Source organism: Vanacampus margaritifer, chromosome 6, assembly GCF_051991255.1.
Source record: "Vanacampus margaritifer isolate UIUO_Vmar chromosome 6, RoL_Vmar_1.0, whole genome shotgun sequence".
In the NCBI taxonomy this organism is placed as follows: Eukaryota; Metazoa; Chordata; class Actinopteri; order Syngnathiformes; family Syngnathidae; genus Vanacampus; species Vanacampus margaritifer.
Window position 1 is genome coordinate 23,803,034 of NC_135437.1, and position 19,654 is coordinate 23,822,687.

General features: G+C 36.1%; 1 protein-coding gene across 1 annotated transcript in view; it reads left to right on the forward strand.

Moving 5' to 3' along the window:
• Positions 1-19,654, forward strand: part of LOC144053910 (neural-cadherin-like) — a 151,096-nt gene that overhangs the window by 74,974 nt on the left and 56,468 nt on the right. The window contains exons 9-15 of the mRNA XM_077568813.1: positions 1,233-1,401; positions 3,905-4,075; positions 4,958-5,130; positions 8,814-8,981; positions 15,518-15,767; positions 18,292-18,419; positions 18,956-19,142. Coding sequence (XP_077424939.1) covers positions 1,233-1,401; positions 3,905-4,075; positions 4,958-5,130; positions 8,814-8,981; positions 15,518-15,767; positions 18,292-18,419; positions 18,956-19,142 — 1,246 coding nt within the window. The remainder of the gene's footprint in view (positions 1-1,232; positions 1,402-3,904; positions 4,076-4,957; positions 5,131-8,813; positions 8,982-15,517; positions 15,768-18,291; positions 18,420-18,955; positions 19,143-19,654) is intronic.

A 19,654-nucleotide genomic window follows, 5' to 3' on the forward strand; every position in this document is an offset into this window, starting at 1 on the left:
TTAAAAAAAGAACTGTGTTGTAAAATATGAATATTAAAACACACTAAAAATAAAATATAAAGAGAGAGAAGCTGTTGGCTGCAGCAGTCAAAACTTCAGCTTCTTAATGTGCTATTAAGATGACTATCACCACACTTTTCATTTTCTTGGGAGCCATACTTAATGCTAATTAATGGCAAAAAACAACAATTCCTGAAATATATGACATGTTGAGTGAATGACGTCTATGGTGTGTGAGAAAAAAACACAACTGAGCAATTTGTTTTGGATGTCCACAAAGCTAGTCGTGTAACGAGTTTCCACCAAAAACTTTTGTTCAAGGCTCCAAATAAGTGTTGTCGCATCGCAGTGTTGGAGACAAAATTAGCATATTCACCTCATCAAAGCACATTGATAGGCAAAGCTGCAAATGGGCTGGAGTTTATGTGGCAAAACGAAGAGATGCCAAATGTTACAAAATCATTGAGTGAATGAGTGAGATGTTTGTAAATGTCTTATTTTGATTAAAAAGGAAGGACTTTAGAAATCAGTGAACAATGACTGTTGATATGCTGAAATCAGAGGATTTGGACAATTTTAAATTAAACAATGGCTCCAAACGATTACTCGATTATTAAAATAGTTGTCGATTAATTTGACAATCAATTACTTGTTGATTAATCGATTAATTTTGACAGCTCTTGACCTCATACATGATGTGTGATTCTTTGAATGAAATACTGTAACCCTAACTGTGCCAGTACGTTTGGGTCTTAAAGCCTTCTGTTCTTTTGATTATCTTTGTTCCATCTCTCTCACTTAAGTTGTGTGTGCCTGCTCCTCCTCCTCTCATCATTCTCTTTTTCATGGTCATTGGTTGAAAGAGATGCAAGCATTTATAACTGATTGCAAACTAGAAGGGCTCCACAGAGCAGCTTTTTATCCGGGCTGTATGTTCATTAGAGGTAATGGATTGAATCCCGGCAAAGACAAAGCTGCTCTTTGCTAGATCTTCAAAAAGGATCAACTCAAGTGTTTTCATTTATGTATATCGGGTCTATTGGGTCTTGGTCTGAAGATGGAGACTGTATTGTGTTTCATGTGAAGGACTTGCCCATGAATGTGCAGTGACCCGCAACATAATTAGTTTATCTTGTTTGAGCCTCGGTCTAGCAGCAATTTACCTCATGTGTGAGCGTTCTTTTGTTTCTGAGTCACTGTTTTGTCTATCCTGCCCACCGTGCCTATTTCAGTGCCAGCAATATCGTGAACAGGCTTCAGTGCTGGAGAACCAGCCAACAGGCACTTTTGTGTTACAAGTGCATGCAGTGGATGCAGATGAGGGAGCAAATGGAAAAGTCAAATATGGCTTAATGCACAGAGACAGCGCCATGCCTGCCTTCCGAATTCATCCAGACTCAGGTAGAGCAATCACACTCGTTCTTGGCTTGAAAACATCAATTAAATATTAAGTGCAGACTCTACAGTATTGTAATAGTTTTAATGGACTTCAACTTCAGTTGAGAACGGATAGACTTGTCCCATTAGCACAGACTATTTTCTGTCAGGTCTCGTCCAAATGTAGCAGGATTTTAGCAAAACCGAGAAAAAAATATCACTTGCACATAAATGTTTTTAAGCACATTCATAAGAAATAACTCAGACAAAGGAGGACCGAGACATACAGAAATTTTCACACTATTCCTCTGGAAGCACAATTTCCATCACAAAGTTCTTCCACCTGCTGTCAGAGTGTCCCGTTTGACCCAACGCTGGCATTTGTGTTTTTGAGGGAAAACCTGCCTTTGCCGTAGAATGGCAAGGTGACATAAATAACCGTCCTTAACGCTGTCCTTCGCCTGTGTTCTTGTATGTGGAGCAGAATTTCGGTTTGTATAAACAAGCAAGAAATAAGTGCCTGGACAAGTAGCAACAGCAAAACTTTCGTGAGGGTATCCTATCCATAATGTTTTTGAATGTAGACACGGATCACATATGTGATGTTAGAACATATTTTGTCGCAGGATGTTTCGAAAAACAAAATCATGGTTATTGACGTCCACATTCAGATGCATAAACGGATTAGCCTATTCGTGGATCTTCACTTTGATCAGAGTTTTTTCAAAAGTTTATTCATGTTATCGCTTTAATGACGTATGATAGGCAAAATCATTTAAAGTATTATGGGCCAAAACCTCATAAGTCACAATTAGGCATGTTTAATGTTTAAAAAAAAAAAATCTGTACTTTTAGTCTGTCCACATGTGTGGGTGTCATTTCTATGAATTATCAGAGCTGGACGCTTCCGTTAATCATCAATTTTCGTCTTTGATGATAGCCACCTTGCAGCAAGTTCACAATGACACGAAGCTTCGGATAAATACATGGACTCAGCACCGACTAAAGCACGTTTACGTCCCTCTCATTCCGTGTGTTTTTGTGAGCCTTTGCGTCACAAAGCATTTGCTGCGTCCAACTATGGGCATCGTCATCGACGGGAAATGACGATTAACAGAAGTGCCCAGCTTTGCGAATTATTGACCAATCTAGTGTGTTGAAAATGATTTGCTCTCTTTTGATGATGCAGGGTTAATGGTTGATGCCGTATTTGGGGTCTCCTGGTTTTGGCCCGGTGCCAGCAATATATACAGTATAATATATATATATATGTATATATATTAGGGGTGTGAATTGCCTAGTACCTGTCGATTCGATTCGTATCACGATTAATAACATTCTTCCATGCTTAATGTGTGAATCTTAACCCTAAGCAAGACGTTTTGTTGAATATTCTATTAAAATTTTTTTTTTTTAAAAATCGATTCGCCCGCATATTGAACCGATTCGAGAATTGCGCGCTGTAATATCGCGATATAATGCCGAATCGATTTTTTTCTAACACCCCTAATATATGTATATATTAGAACTGTCAAACAATTATTTTTTAAATCAGATTAATCACATCTTAGAATTTTGATTAATCACAATTAATCGCTTAACAAAAAAGGCTATTTTATCCCCCCAAAAAAATTCCCGCCAAATTTGAAGAGCACCATGTTATGTGTTAATTCTTTTGACATTTAATGTTATGAGGACGTCTTCAACATTTTTTGATCCACTGCACACGCTCATCCTCCTCTTTTTCTAATCAGTTAATTACTTGCATAATTTCAAATGGAAAAAAATGACCCCAATATTTTGACATGAACAAATATTCTAAATGTGATACGCAAACATTTATTAAATGCTTTACTTTAATACATGTAATTATGTTTATTATAATATTTATTATAACACAACCTGTGCTACCTTAAATGTAGCCATCCACTGTCACGCTTTAGCGGCTAAAGGATAATCTATGGTCAAAATTAATAGTGCGTTAATTACAACATAGTTTGGTATGTTGTTTCTCAGATATCAAGCAAATATGTCTCCAACGACAAAAAGTTTTCCCAGGGATCAACATGACATGTTTTATCATTGCTTTTCTCTTGATAATCTTGTCATTGACTTGCATAAAACTTAAAATATTGTTAGGCGTGAGAAAAGCAGTAGCTAATAACCCATCCTGAATATTAAGTGTGAATCTGCTGATCTTAGCTTGGTAATAAATAAATAATCAAAGAATATGACAAAAAATCAATATAGATATTTTGGACGTACAGTGAAGTCTGAACATGTAATGACATGATGCTATATTTTCCTTTCAGCCTCATCATCTTCTAGCTATAATCATAAATATTCTACAGTTGAAAATAACCTGTCAATTAATTACATAATTTGCTACTTTCTTGATAATTGGTGTACACATGGAGAAAGGATAAACGCATATATGGATTGAGAATGGTGGATTGTGTTGTTGGATATGTGTGTAGTCATATGTGTACGTTTGACAGCTGATTACTGTTCTGTTCGCTCTGTCCAGGAGCGATTGTGACGGCCCAGAGGTTTGACAGGGAGCGCCAGAGAGAGTATTCTGTTACAGTGACGGCCACTGATTGGGCTGAGGAACCGCTCATTGGAATCTGTCAGCTCACTGTCCAAATATTGGATGAGAATGACAATAGCCCAAAGTTTGAGAACATGCGCTATGAGTGTAAGTCCTTAATGACTATGATGCTGATGCTACCTAATCATTTTTATGATTTGACACCAAACATTTTTTATGCCTCATTTCTACATTACTCTGGAAACCCGTTGACTGACTTGGGAGGAGGGGCATTAAGGTTTAAACTGTTAATAAGCTATTGGCTGGCAAAGTAGCCTTTTATCGCGAGACAAATGCAGCACTAACTAAAATCAATCATAAAAATGTTATCTACTGTACATCTAGACTTTAAGCCATCATGGCAAATTATAATAATTTAAATTACCTTAAAGCTACTGAAGTACAATATTCTATTTCGAATCGCTACTGCCACCTGCTGACGAAAATTGAAACTGCACATACCGTTCTTCACATACACGCCACGCACATTACGTCACATCCGCAAACAGGGCGCGGGGAATTCTAACCCGAATCCAGTCTGAAAACTGTTGGCCAGAGGCTTGCAGGAGTACCCATTGTGGACAGCTAAAGTGTTAATCTACTCATTAGAAGGCATATCACTCATAAATGGTCAAATAAAAAGCTTATTGTAAAGTTATTTTGGGGGAAAAAAGTTCCATATTGCAACTTTAAATTAGTTAATTATTATCGCTTATATTGCTGTAGTTCTGTTGAGCTAAGTTGTTCTTGTCTTATTGGTTCATTGCTTCAAGTTTGTAACAATTTCAAAATAATATCATTTGCTATGGGGATTTAATATTTTAAGGTGCACATTTTTGATAATCACAGCCAAAACATCTCATTGCTATCAAAGCGGGTAATTGTGAATTTTTGAACATTTGTTACACCAATGCTTTCCTTATTTCTATTCAAACACTGATTACGTAGATTCCCACCTTAATGATTAGCGCTCTTGTATGTCCCCTGTAGACTTCTTGAGAGAGGATACTTTGGTCGGTACCAGTTTCCTGCGTGTGGCAGCTCATGATGACGACTTTGGCACGAATGCAGCAGTCGCTTACTCCATGTCTATGGAGCAACCAGAATACTTGAAGGTCAACGCTGTCACCGGATGGGTCTATGTTAACCAGCCAATATCGCAGGTCAGTCAAACACTTATGCACACAGTCTGCGGGCTATGTGTACAGAGGCCAAACGCTGGATGAAAATTTAAATATTCTGACTCAACCAATGACAAAATTTGATATAAGTATTCCTGTAATGTTTCCATTCACAAATGATTGCTTTCTGCAACAGGTACAATCACACTTAAACAGGCGTATCGTTTTAAACGGAACACATTGCCTTACTGAGCTAATCATCCTCAATAGCCAAAACATTGATCAGTAAGCTAATAGCTAGTGTTAATTTTATCCACCATTTTTAAATTTAGTCTCAGTTTTAGTCCAGTCTCAATCACGCTTGTTAGTTTTTATCATAGTTAGTCAACCTCATCCCGTTTTTAATTAGTAAATTTTTAGTCGACTATAAATCTAGCATTTTAGTCTTTATTTTAGTCCAAGAAAACATTATTTTATTCGTCGAGTTTTAGTCTAGTTTTAGTCAGGACAATCATTTAACCACTGTATTTTTTTTTTCGCTCCACAAGATTATGTTGAGCATTTCAGATCTAAAACTATGTCACATAAAAATTTCTCTCATTTTCCTAATGAAAAATAACTTTACACACAATTACAGTGGCTACTATGGCCCCATGCTACAAGCAAATAAGTTAGCTAGCATTAGTTAGCGGTCAGTTTAACATTATTGTTGTAATGTTACAGCCGTTGGATTAATATTACTTTAGTATAACTACATATATTTTTTTAACCTTTCACTGTAAAACCACCTCCTGTTTGTCCCATTAGTTTGTGCATGCTAGCTATCTGACAGATTAGCAGACAAGATTTTACAAAATCATATCATTTTCGTCTCGTTTTGTTCATGAACTAAAATGTCCATAGATTTTAGTCCACTTTTTATTAAGTGAAGTACATTTTTGTCTCGTCTTTATTAGTCGACGAAAATACTTACTGATTTAGTCCTAGTTGTAATTGTTTATTAATGAAGGTTTTAGTCTAGTCTAGTCTAGTCCAGTTTTAGTCCGGTGAAAAATGTGTGATGAAATTATTTTTGTTGACGAGATCAACACTACTAATAGCTATCTGTGAGAGACAAATTATATCTGTCTTGCAGTAAAGCGACATCACTTTACAATCAATGCGCATCCGTAACTATAACACAATTTAGCTGTAATAAATTAAATAATAATGCATATATGTGTGGGGACTGGCGTCAAGTTGTATTTTACAACTTTAAAAATGTACAGAAGTTCACAAGTTAATTTATGTTAAAAATTAGAAAGCTCTTAATATGAAAAGATCTTTTATGTTTCGTTTCCAGTCATTTTACAATGTGAATTCGTATTGGACTTAACAAAATAAAAGCCTTCAACGAATTGGAAAGGAGTCGCTGTAACACAGCGCAGATATTTGTGGGGACTGGGTCAAGTTTTTAAAATGTGCAGAATTTCTCAAGTTACTTCATGTTAAAAACTAGTTAGCTCTTAATATGAAATGAAAAATACACTGAGCTGTCACCATTGTCTTCCTTACGCAATTATGCCATGTAGGTACAGAAAAATGACCAACACAAATCAATGTCACACTCGTTTTTTTTTTACAGTACAGTACCTATTTTTAATAAAATTAAAAAAAAGAATTGTTATGAAATTACTGATTCAATGACTAAAAAATACAACCATATTTCTATTAAATTAACATTTCTTCACACTTTTATGTTAACAAGAGTATGAAAAATTAGAAAGAAAATATTGTACATTTTATTATAAATTTAGATATAAATTGAGATGAGATTAAAATGTGTGATTAATTTGCGATTAATTGTGAGTTAATTATTAAAGTCATGTGATTAACTATGATTAAAACATTTAATTGACTGACACCTCTAATTATAATATTGATCAACCACGCGCTGAAGCTTGAACTTGAAGCAAGGGCAGCCAAGCTTGTATGCATAGTACACATCTCGCATCCAAGGGCCCTCCTGAGGTCGACTGCACCCTTTTGTTGACTGTAAGTGTCAGAAAGTCAAGCTGTGCATTTTTCATAGCCGCATTGCACATTTTCTCCCTTTTTTTCCAACTTTGTATTTAAATGGCTTATTTATTCAAATATGCAGCTGTTCTTCGGCCAGAAACTGGTGAGAGCACTCAGAGCTGTGTATTATTCAACATACTTTTTAGCGCATGGATGTCAAAAATGTCTGATTATTTCTTTCACTGACATTATGTTAAATTGAAAGCCTAAACCTACACTGAGCAAAGCTGTTGCACATTTAATGATAGCTTGAGATGATATTTGGATCATGTCACAATATCTGTTTGCAGAAAACAAGTATTATGGTACATATTCACGTCTCTACACAGTACCCATTGGGAATTTATTGACATTGAACTGCAGCACTTATTCATATGCCAGAGATAGTAAAGGTATGCGCTTTCACACATTGTTGAGAGGAAGAATGTAAAAAGATAGCAAAGGTTACATTGAGCAGAGCTTTTATGAATATGTTCTGCTTTTAATCTGAAATGTTTGATACAAATTCAATTTTAAGACTTGGTTAGCCATGAACAATCGAAAGTCAGCCATTCACATGCTTTTAAAGCAACAGCTGCTCTGTCCACAATGGACAAAACGGATAAAAATATTTTTTTCTTAAGTTTTACTGAATAATTGTGTTGGCTCAAGAATACAAATGGAATTTCCACTGGAAGAGAAAATGTAATTTTGATGTGAGAATCCTTTATATCAGACTACAATAATCTAGTAATGCAATGACAGAAGTGCTGGGGCCTCATTTGCATTGAGAACATACTGCAGCTGATGTTTTGACATATCCAGAGTTAACAATTTATTCCTCCTATGAGACATGCCTGCATTTTCTGTGAAAAAGAAAGAAAACACCTCACAAGGGACTGAATGGTTGTTAGTACCCTAGTTTTTGTTCTTGTATGCAACGTTGATGTCACATGTTAAGGAGAAAGATAACAAAATGCTCCAATGAGGTGTTGAGCTAATTTGGAGATGCAGTGTCCACTTGGATGAATAGGTGATTAGAATGAGCCAAATAGTTCAATTATAGAAAAATAACGGCAATAAAGTTGCCACCTGAGTTACAGCTTAATCAGCTTTTGAACAGCTCACATTATTGCTTCTGTTGTTGTTGTGCCTAATTAATTGCATTTAAATCATTTCTTTGTAGGACTTCCTAGATTCTGGTTGAGGTAGAAATTTTAAATAAACTGCAACTCCCATTGATTCATATTTTACAATAATATTTGTGCCAAATTCACTGTAAAGCGAACTTTCGGGGTTATAAAGAGCATTCATGTATAGCTTTAATTATATATGAGTAATTACACCTGCATATATGGATGCTAATTTACTATTTGAATAATTTAATTAATGTATTAATATATAAATGTATATATTTTACAAATAATGAGACTCATTAATCAAACTCTTCATGTAAATTGTTAATAATGCTGTTGAGTAACTATTTTGGTGCATGGCAAAAATAACAACTTTGGTCCAACAGCCATAACTGCAGACATTAAAACAAAAGACAACTGGGAATATCACATGCTTTGATTATATTCCAAATATATACTCACTCATCAAAAATATCGATCAGCCAGCTCTCTATATCTCATAGACAGCCCTTACTGACATTGACCTTTGTCTTGTGTCACTGTTGAAATCAGAGGAGCTATATCACGCGGGACATCAGCGCAACTGATGGAGGGAACAAGAGCACCTCTGTGGAGCTGGCCGTCACCATTACCAACGTAAAGAATCAACCTCCACAGTGGGAAGAGGAGAGCTACAGTGTCATCATCCCTGAAAACACGGCCAGAGACACACCCATAGTGGTAATAGAGCTTATTTTATTCTACGGGAAACAATAATGCAATTGACTACACATGAATGCTTTGTTGTTGTTCTGTGTCACTATCGATTATTCAGAACTAAAAAGAAAAAAGAAAGAAAGAAAAGAAAAAGAAGCAGTACCCACCAGTCCATTTCGAATGTCTTACATCAGCTTCTATGAAAAATGGAGTAGCCTGCTAATTACAAACTGATGGACAAAGAAGGTATTTATGTTAACATTCCGGCCTTGGTGGAGGTCACGATCTACTGAGTGCCTTTGTACTCTGAGTAAAGGCAGACTATATGATGAAGCTTTTACAGTAAACTGATTTGCAATTAACTGGATAGTCATTGGTGGTGTTCTCTCACCCTGCCCACTGACTGGTGACCAATCCAGTCCAACTCAAGTCAGTTGGAATAGTCATTCTTGAAAGTATACTGAGGCACCCTGAAAAGAATAGACACTATAAAAATGGATTCGTTATGAAAGCATATGTGCTCTAAGACTATAGATCACATAGTAGGTCAATAATTTTGTTTGCATTAAGGAAACCTACATCAATTCAGCCGATCTAAATATTAGGCTACACATGTTTGTTTGTTTTTTTTGTTTATTTATTAATTTTTTCTGGGGCTCCACTTGTAATTTTTTCCATAACTCTGACAGCTTATCTAACTACACTTTCATTCCCTTAATAGAATAAGCATGAAGCACATGTTTTTCTTCTCCTTGAGATTTAAAAATGTCAGCGCTAACTCATTTCTTATACACCTGAAAAGTTAAAAATGTTAACTCACACGCTTTTAAAACAAACAAACAAAAAACAAAAAACAAAAAACCCCAGCTACAATCAGTCCTTTTCTGGTTTTCAAATGATAGAGTCAACTGGCTTGATCTTTTTTTGTGTCAAATAAGCATTTCCTGTTTCTTTCCTTAAGATGTATGTGTCTAAATTGGGGACTCGAGTCATTGTGAGTCGACCGGGGCCACTGTTTTGATGACTTGTGACTTGACCAGCCCCAAACGAAAAGACCTGAGACTTAACTTGAACTTTGGTGTTACTCACTCTGCACCTAACTTAACTTGCGACATGGTCACTTGACAACCTTGATTCACACTTATTTTATGCTAGGTTTGAGCTAAAAATACAGTGTTAATTTGGTGATGACGCCATGTCCTGACTGGAAGACTAGCCTGTCAATTAGTCAAACCCTTTGCTTTGAAGAATCTTCTCATATTAGACGGATATCAAAGTGTGATTTAAACTGACAAAAAAATAAAGTCAAATACACAAAATGTGTTCATCAAAGGTAACTGGCAGCTAGACTATAACAGTGCCATTGTCTATTATTATTATTATTATTATTATTTGAAGGCCCATTCTGTCCTGTAAATATCTGCAAACCTTCTGAACCTGTTCTTAAAGTTAGTCAATAGTTAGCTAATGTTAGCTTAATATAATCCAAAATTCAGGGTAGCCGACGTTCAGGTATTGACTCTTAAACAACACATGACACACCTTGATAATAGATGATAATGATATGTTAAATATGGTTAGAAATGGTGAATTAGCAACTGCGTAAACAAAGTAGTAATGGTTCTAAAATAGGATACAATTCAGTTAAAAGCTATATGATATAAATGCGTTTTTAAAGGTAGAGTGTGTAGGATTTTGGGCCATCTAGTGGTGAACTAATATAATGCAAGACATTTGAAGCACTTGCACTACAGCACCTCAGACAAACCACACTTTGCAAGCTACCACCAATTACTACCAATTATAATTCGGAGTGATCGAGTGAGCAGCCTGGCTAGCAGCAGCTAGCGTGGGCGGCGAGCAAGAGCGGATAGCGAGGGAGGCAAGCTTTGGGAGCCCGAATCGTGGGACTCAGCGACGACCACCTGCAGGTCGCAGCTGTGTAAGTTAAGTGGCAGTCGATCCATGGGGTTCGACACGAGCAGTTGCAGCAAGTGGTTAACTACGTTGGCAAAGTTCTTTTACTTTGGGTGTCTGTAGAAGAAAGATTGCTGCGAAACATGTCAGCCTAATGTAAGGCGCGGCGACATATGTAATATTATTAGTGATTAGTAGACCTGCAATTATTATTATTTTTTTTTTTAATGTAAGTTGATTTGATAGAACATATATATTTTTTGCACATTATTGAAATTAATAGTGTTTTTTTTTAATGAATGAATTACTAGTTCACCACTAGATTGTGTTAAATAATACACACTGCCCTTTAAAAATAAACAAATATACAGTATCAATTTAATTAATTGATAAAAACTACAGTTCAAACACTCTCTCATACAAAAAGTGTGTACTCAGTTCAAGAGAATTGAATTATTAGGAGGCCATATTGTGCTTGCTTTGCAGACACGACCCTACCATATTTTATATGTATTTTGCAAGTGCAACATTTTGTAAAAAGGAAAGATATCACTGAGATATTCTGCAAACGGACAGATGTTGCTGTCAGGTTATTTTGGCGGTGTGGAAAAACAAGCTGATGTTGTGACACTCAGATGTTAAACTACAGTACATGATGACTTTTGAAGTTGTGCTGTAAAATGGTGTTGAATGTGAGTGCATTATCTTGAAGAGTGTTATCTATACAGTCCATACAGGTTAGATATAGTCAATAACATCATTATGTGACTTCACTGGTCTTTTTATTTTCCTGCAGGTATTCTCTGCAATAATAGAAGAGGATTTAGCTTGCGACTTGATTTGATTTGAACTAGCCTGTGACAAAAATTGACTGGCCGAAGACAAAATGACTTGGCATTTGTTTGGAATCTGAAGCTTAAGACTTGATCTTTATGTGACTTGAAGTGCTGTTTGATTCGATGACGCGTGGCTCCTGGGGGTAAACATAATTCCACTTTAATTCAACAATTTCCTGAATTCTACTGGGATCAAAACAAACTCTTGTTTTGATTATGTCAGTCAATAATGGCCCCAATTTCATTGTTCTTTGAGGACCCATAATCTGATTTTGTGATAGACACAATATGAGTATCACGATATCATCACACAGCGAAGAGTTGATTACTTCTGTGAAAGGATGCCGTTGCTTGGAGCCTGCAGCTGTTCAGCTAACAACGCTACGTTTGCTCCTCACTATATTTCACGCTGATAAGCTGTCACCAAAATGCTGAAAACAACTAATGATGTGTTTTGTAAATGCGTTTCTGATGGATGATGCTACTCAGTGCAAAATGTGTCAGCAAACTCATTGCATTTTTTTGTAATTACATCCCTGTAAAAGTCTACTTTGTTTTACTCTTATTTTATGAAACGTATGCCCTAAATGTTTCGTCTGCATGAACACTAATTCTGTACATTTTGTTGTCCTTATAGTTCCTTTACAGTTGTATCTCAAAGTATGACTGCACCGATTGACTTGAACTAAATTCCCTTTTTCTAAGACTCCTACCAAGCAAAGACAGTGGAACAAATACAGAAAATACAGATCCGCCAAAATAAAACCAGTAAGAGTGCTAAACTTGACTTCACAGAACCAGTACTGCTCTGTTTATTCATCCACATGGTCTAACTTGGCGGTGGATAACCGGAAGTTACCTGTGGTTATTTCTTCTTTCTCCTAACCACCATTGCCGTTTACATCCTGTAACTGCACAGTTACCCATTTGAAATTGGCTAAAATTAGGTTGACTGAGTTTTTTTGTTTTTTCGCAACAGGTGCAGCAAAAAGCCTGCACTCAAAAAAAGGACAATTTGATGTTGTAGTTCTTGTTTAATATATTTATGTTGACAATACATCCAAGTTTAGTGATGATGATTTGTGTTGCATTGACATCTAAATAATGGTAAATAAATGGTAAAAGGAACTGCACTTATCTTCATCTACACCATATAGTGCTCAAAGCCTCACATTCACCTAATCACACACAAATTCCGTACACCAATGGGAGACTGCTGCCACGTATAATAAAAGTATTGGGAATGTTCAATATTGTTATGTTTAGTAAAATTCAGTTGACACAGTCTTTTAGATAAATTAAATTTGTCTCAGCACCTTTTCTGTCCACTTGATGCATGTGCACTGCTCAGTAACGCTCAGCAAGAGAATGGCCCACATGACTGAACCAAATGCATCATTATTGTTATTAAAAATTTTTTTAATTACATTATTATTTTCCTAAATGCAATTTTGAGTTACAGCATGTTCAGCAAGTACAGTTTGTCCTAAACAGCAGTTTATATTTGTAATGGATTTGCGCTATGTTTTTTTTTTTTTCAGGAGAGCTCAGTATTGTTCATTCGATTTGACATCATCATTGCTCTCCTTTTTTTTAAAAAAACAAAAAAAATTAAAAAAAATTAATAAATGTTTTTTTTTTAAATATATATACATGTATATACATATACACACACACATATATATATATATATATATATATATATATATATATATATATATATTTATTTTTTTTTGTATGTGCGTGAGTATGTGTATTTGCGTGTGTGTGTGCGTGCGAGCGTGTGTGTATTCATCAGTTCACCTAAAGCCCATTAAAAAAAATCCCATACTAATAATATAATATAATAATAAATTGCCAAATGCAGAAACATCATTTGCGCTATGTTGAGTCTCAGTGCTGCGCTTAGTTTTTGTGGCTCATTTTTACATGGCCACAAATGTAGACAAACAGCACTTTAGGCCAGTGTTTAGCACAAAGCAGGTCGAGCCTGTGTTTGGCATATTTGGCACATGTCTTGCCTGTTATTTGAAATAAATGAAAAGTGAATAACATGTATTGATTTTTTGGGGAATTAACCAATTGGCCTGACAAGAAAACTGATGTGTCATTTATAATAAGTATATTTAACATAAGTGATTGCAATAGGGTGGCATGGCTCACTGCTAGAGCGGTCGTGCCCCAATCCAGTGGTTGTGGGTTTGATCCCTGACCCTTGTGACCATGTTGAAGTGTGGTTGAGCAAGATACTAAAACCCCCAGTTGTTCCTGATGCTGTGCCATCAGTAGGTGAATGCAAAGTCATTGTGAAGCAAACCTTAGCTATTATGCTTCACACAAATGAAATAAAATGCCAACAGAAATGAAGTCAGTTCTGAGTTAAAATGCTTTTAAATCCAGGTTAAAAACTTTACTTGTTTCCCTACACTTTTGGTCTTCTAAACATTTTTAAATAATATATTTAGCCCTTTTAATTATTTTAGAAAACTAGTTACATTTCTTTACTTTACTCTTAAATGTTTTTGTTTTTTTAAAGCTTTCTGTTTATATGTATTAACGTTGTCAATGAACGTTCTTTTAGTAATTTTACTTTTGTTTTCTCTGCTTTGCTTCTGAATATTATATGTATATGTAATATTGTTGTGTTTGTTGATGCTTGTAGGTGTTGTGTCTTTACTTGGGTAACATTGCCGTGTATATGATATGAAATGTGTTATGGAAATAAACCCCCTTTGCTTTGCCCTTGCTTAGTAGGCGTTGGTCATGCCTTACTATGGGGAGAAATGCACTAAACAAAAACCAAGGACATTTTAGTAAATGGAACAAAACAGTGTTATATATTAATAAAGTCTACATAATGGTGTTTAATAAATTCAATATAATGGCCATGGGTAAATTCAATCTGACAATGTAAGGTCAAGTCAACATAATGATGTGTAGATTCATCATAATAACACTGAGCAAATTCAACACAACCACATACAGTATACAATGTAGTAGTAAATTTAGAAATATGTATTTTATTGTTACTAATTACACCTTCAAGGTGCTCTACTAAAAATGTGGATTCTCATTAGTATGCCTCACTTTTTAGTAACTCTACTTCACAGTTTACTTAACAATACAGCTTGTTACACTAAACGTGGTTTGCTCCCATGGGCAGCGCATTTGATTTTTGTTTTATTAAACAAAACCACAATTACTGAACCTCGTCAATGCTTAGAACTAGAACAGGCATTAATTTTTTTTCTTTGTTATTTTTTTTAAGGCGATTCCTGTAATTTGTTATCTCGCAGTGCTTTGCTATATAGACAGCATTAAAAACCAAACATTGTCATTGATAATGAAAACAATGGATTATAGTGGTGCAGTGACATACAAGTGTTTTTTTCCCCCCTTTGCATGAAAATGAGCCAAGGTGGTAAGGTCACACAGCAGAAAATGCTACAATGAATTAATCATGCTGCATAAACTGTTTAAATATCTACGTACTATTTAATTATGTTGTTACTTATATTTAGTATAAATAATGAGTGCTATTTTCCTCATTTAAAAAAACACATTTTGGTGAGGCTGGAACACATTATTTTTAAGTAGCAAGAGCGGTCACGAAATGAATTAACACTTATCTCAAGGTACCACTGTATATTTAACTCATTTACTTTTATTAATGGTTGAAACCAAGAACATGACAGCAATACAACGTAATACTCTATGTAAGCTATAGGGACGTTTACCATGATTTTCCATCAAGCTCCTGTTATGTTAACATTAAGACTGACTCTTCTATCTTTGGACTCTATTCAGACAATCAAGGCAACTTCTCAGCTTGGTGACCCAAGGGTGACTTACAATCTGGAAGATGGAATGGTCCCGGAAACGAACATGCCAGTTCGTTTCTACCTTTCCCCCAATCGGGAAGATGGCTCTGCCTCCATCCTGGTTTCTGAGCCTCTCGACTATGAAACTACTCCCTTTTTCTCTCTTCGAGTGCGAGCACAGAATGTGGCTGCAGTGCCGCTTGCAGCTTTCACCACAGTTTATGTGAATATCACAGGTATGGCTGTTTGCTTCTAATCTAGCTATAACATATTGCAGTTTCATACATTTTATTCTAAATAGATGTTCACGTATTGTATTTCTCCTGTTGAAAGAAGAAACAAATATAGCTCACTAACTACAGACATAGACCAAGGACTTGTACCTTTAATGGAGGCGAGGGTCTTATGTGCGTGAAATGGGAGTGGATGATCCTGAATACATGAAAGGGATGAAAGGGAGTAGTTTGCTGCGTCAACAGATTTGGGAGAGGCAAGGCTCAAAATAAGCACTTTTGCATCACAGTTTGCAAGTCAAAAATTGCATTTTGCGCCTCATCAAAACACAAGCTAGCGAGCTACGAGCTTTGGCTATCTTAGGGTGACCAGATTTTTCATAATTAAAAACTGGGACGCTAATTATATATGCCAAATATAATCGCTAGTCAATCTACTTTAGCTAATGCTAAATGCAATCTTTTTATCGTTCAACAGGGCTAAAACAAGCAATGCACTCTCCATTATCCAACCTTTTTTGTTCAGTCTCGACAGTTATTGGAAGCTGACTCTGTAGTTCTTCTCGTGCCGGTCCTGCGTTGGAAACATGCTACCAGAAAAGCTCGGTTTGCGTTGGCTCTGACCACCTATGACCGCAGCAGTAAGACATGATTCTTAGACACGGAAGTAGTAGGTAGTTTCGGAATAACAAATGCACAGTTGATAATATGTGGATGCAAATGAGAATGCAAACATGAATTTGGAAGTAAATAGGAAGGAATTTTACAGTTTGCTTGAAATAGCACCATTGACATTGTTTCTAGACAAGAAAATACAATTTTCTACCATGCACAATGTGAAATTAAGAAATATAAGCTAATTTCAGGTTTCTTTTTTAATAGTTGGTAGCTTACAAAATACAGCACAGGCCTGATTTTGGATGTTTCCCTTCTCCAACACAGCTGATTCATATGATCAGCTCATCCGCAAGCTCTGGCAAAGCCTGATAACGATCCTCACCTGTGTTGGAGGAGGGAGACATCTAAAACCTGCAAGACTCCGGCACCCGAGTACCGAGTTTGCCCACCCCTGCTCTAGTTCTTGCCGTCACGGTCAAGTTTCAATATTTTGTGGCATAGTTTTTCTTTTTTTTAGCCTGTTGTTTAGTAATCGTGGGTGTCTGGGCCATGCCAGTTGGTGATTTCTTCTGAGCAAATGTAGAATCTATTACAGTGAAGTGAAGACTCCTAATTGTGACTCAGCAAGGCAATGAGTTAACGCGTAAAAACACATGACGTCATATCTGCAGACAGTCCAAGAAATTTGAACCCGAATCCAGTCTGAAAACTATTGGCCAGAGGCTTGCGGGAGTACCCATTGAAAACAGCTAAACTGTAAATCTGCTATTTAGATGTTTGAGTCTTAAATGGTCAAATAAAAAGGCTATTGTAAAGATATTTTTGGGCAAAATCCTACATAAAGCAGCTTTAAACCAAATGAAGCAATAGAAACCATTTTCAAATATTTTAGCGAGTAATGTTGTTAGCAGACTATTTGTTGCTTAAGAAAAGGCAGGCCCTATTGACCTGCCAAGGTAACTGCTATAGAAGGAAACTAACTAAAATTAACAGGTCAGGGAAAAGGTTAAATAGATATTCTCAAGAGCCTTATGTAAGGTCACAAAAGACTTTCAGTGTTTTTTGCTGCTTTTTCAGTGTTTTTTTTATTTTTTTATCTCGTTTTATTTAATTGTGTGTTACAAAGAGCCTATTTAATTGAGCCAATTAACATAACTTCATCTGGAAGTAGCTATGTTCTGATCTCAGAATAAATGCTGTCTGTACCTACGGAAATCCTTCAATGATGAAACTCAGTGACCGTGGCATGAATTCCCTCTAGTCTTCTACACCTAAGCACTGCTGCTTTTTTCTTCTTTAAGAAAAAAGCTCTCGCTTTTGCAACACCACTGGCCTGCAAATTATGCTTTTTTATTTGCAACTAAATCTCTGATAAAACACCTAACATTAATAAAGACCCATTGTGTGTTATTTTTTTCGCTTTGGATCTACCTGAAAACCTAAATATAAAGACACCATATATTTATATAGGAAAATGTCCCAAAAAATATTGGCATCTCTAACAAATACATTAATACGCGCACCATAATCGCCCGCAGACCCACGCTTACTGTCTTTCTAGAACACACATGCAAGAGTTAACAAATTGCCCAAAAACATGTCATAATTTCACCTCCTATTTTATTCAATAAGTATAAAAAAAAGTAAAATATAAAATGTAAAATAACATTTCACTTAATAATTTTTTTGTAAGACAGAAGTGAATTAATTTTATTATTATTTTAAGGGTAGCCCCTCTCTAACTGTACTCCTTGAAATGTGTAATTTTAATATGTTTACATTACATGGCATACATGGAGAAATGTCACTCCCAGAATAGCTGAAAGACAAACATGATTGCTGGAACTGTACCACTTAATTACTTTGTGAAAATGAGCTGCAACTACCGTATTGTCACTTCTCTCCCAAGATGTGAATGACAACGTGCCATTTTTTACATCATCCATCTACGAAGCATCAGTAACAGAGGGAGCCCAAATAGGAACCTCAGTTCTCCAGGTGTCAGCTCATGACAAAGACTTGGGTCATAATGGAGAGGTTTGTACTTGTCTATTGCTCAAGTTTTGTGGGTAAAATAAATCTAAAATCTGAAAAACACAAGATGATATATATCTGTAATGGTGTTGATATGAATCAATCATAAGAATTGCTGTGAAGATAAAGATAAAGCAACCTGGAAAGTTTGCTGTTGATCAGGGATCCTCACTCCTGGTCCACGAGAGACAGAGTCCTGCAGGTTTTAGATGTTTTCGTCCTCAAACACAGGCGATTCATATAATCAGCAAGCTCTGCAGAAGCCTGATGACAATTCTGATCTTTAGAATCAGATATGTTGGATGACGGAAACATCTAGGACTCTGGCACTCAAGGACCAGGAGTGAGGAAGCCTGCTGTTGTTGATTGATGGACCAGTAAAGAGTTGGAGATGAATGGTTCAGGCTAGATCAGTGGTGTCAAACAAATTTTTGGCAACTATTATTTGTCTTATTTAAAAAAGAGAACTGGCTGCTTCATATAGATTTATTTATCAAAATCAGAATTGCGTTAATCGCCTCATTCCTTGTAATCCACAGATCACTTACTCTCTGCTAAGCGACAGCAGTGGTGACCACCTTTTGTTCCGAATAGAACCCAAACTTGGGATCATCTACACCGAGGCCATTTTTGACCGTGAGGCCCGCGGCTCCTATTTGTTGGAAGTCCAGTCAGTGGATGGCCAAGAATCTGCTCGGCCTGGCAAAAACAAACAACCAAACTCAGGTAATTAACACCATTTCCTGTCCAGCTCTGTCTGATCTGACTTTTATGGGAATTTGACAACCATGTATCCAAGCTGTTTATCTAGTTTTTTCTTGATATTCCACCTAGTGGAGCCGGGGCTTCATTGATATGAACAGGTATGGTAGATTTATAGACTTAAAGGTTTCTCAACAAAATTACAGACTAAAGTGAAGACTACACTTACCTTCTCTTGTCAAGTGTGACCCGGCTGGGTGAACAAAGGCCTTGGCTAGGTGTGACGTTTATGCCACCACCCATCTTCACTTCTTTCACAATGGAATTGGCATCATCTACAAATTCTCATTTTTTCAGTATGAGTTCCCCCCCTTATTAAATAAAAGTTAATTGAGTAAGAAAAGAAAAGATAAATCTTAGGTTTTCAGATTATATAGTAAACGAAGAAAAAAAACACTACATGTTTTAGAAACAGACTAATGTTTCTTTTGTTTGTCACTTATTCAGAAACAAGAAATTGGATTTGGTCATGGTTT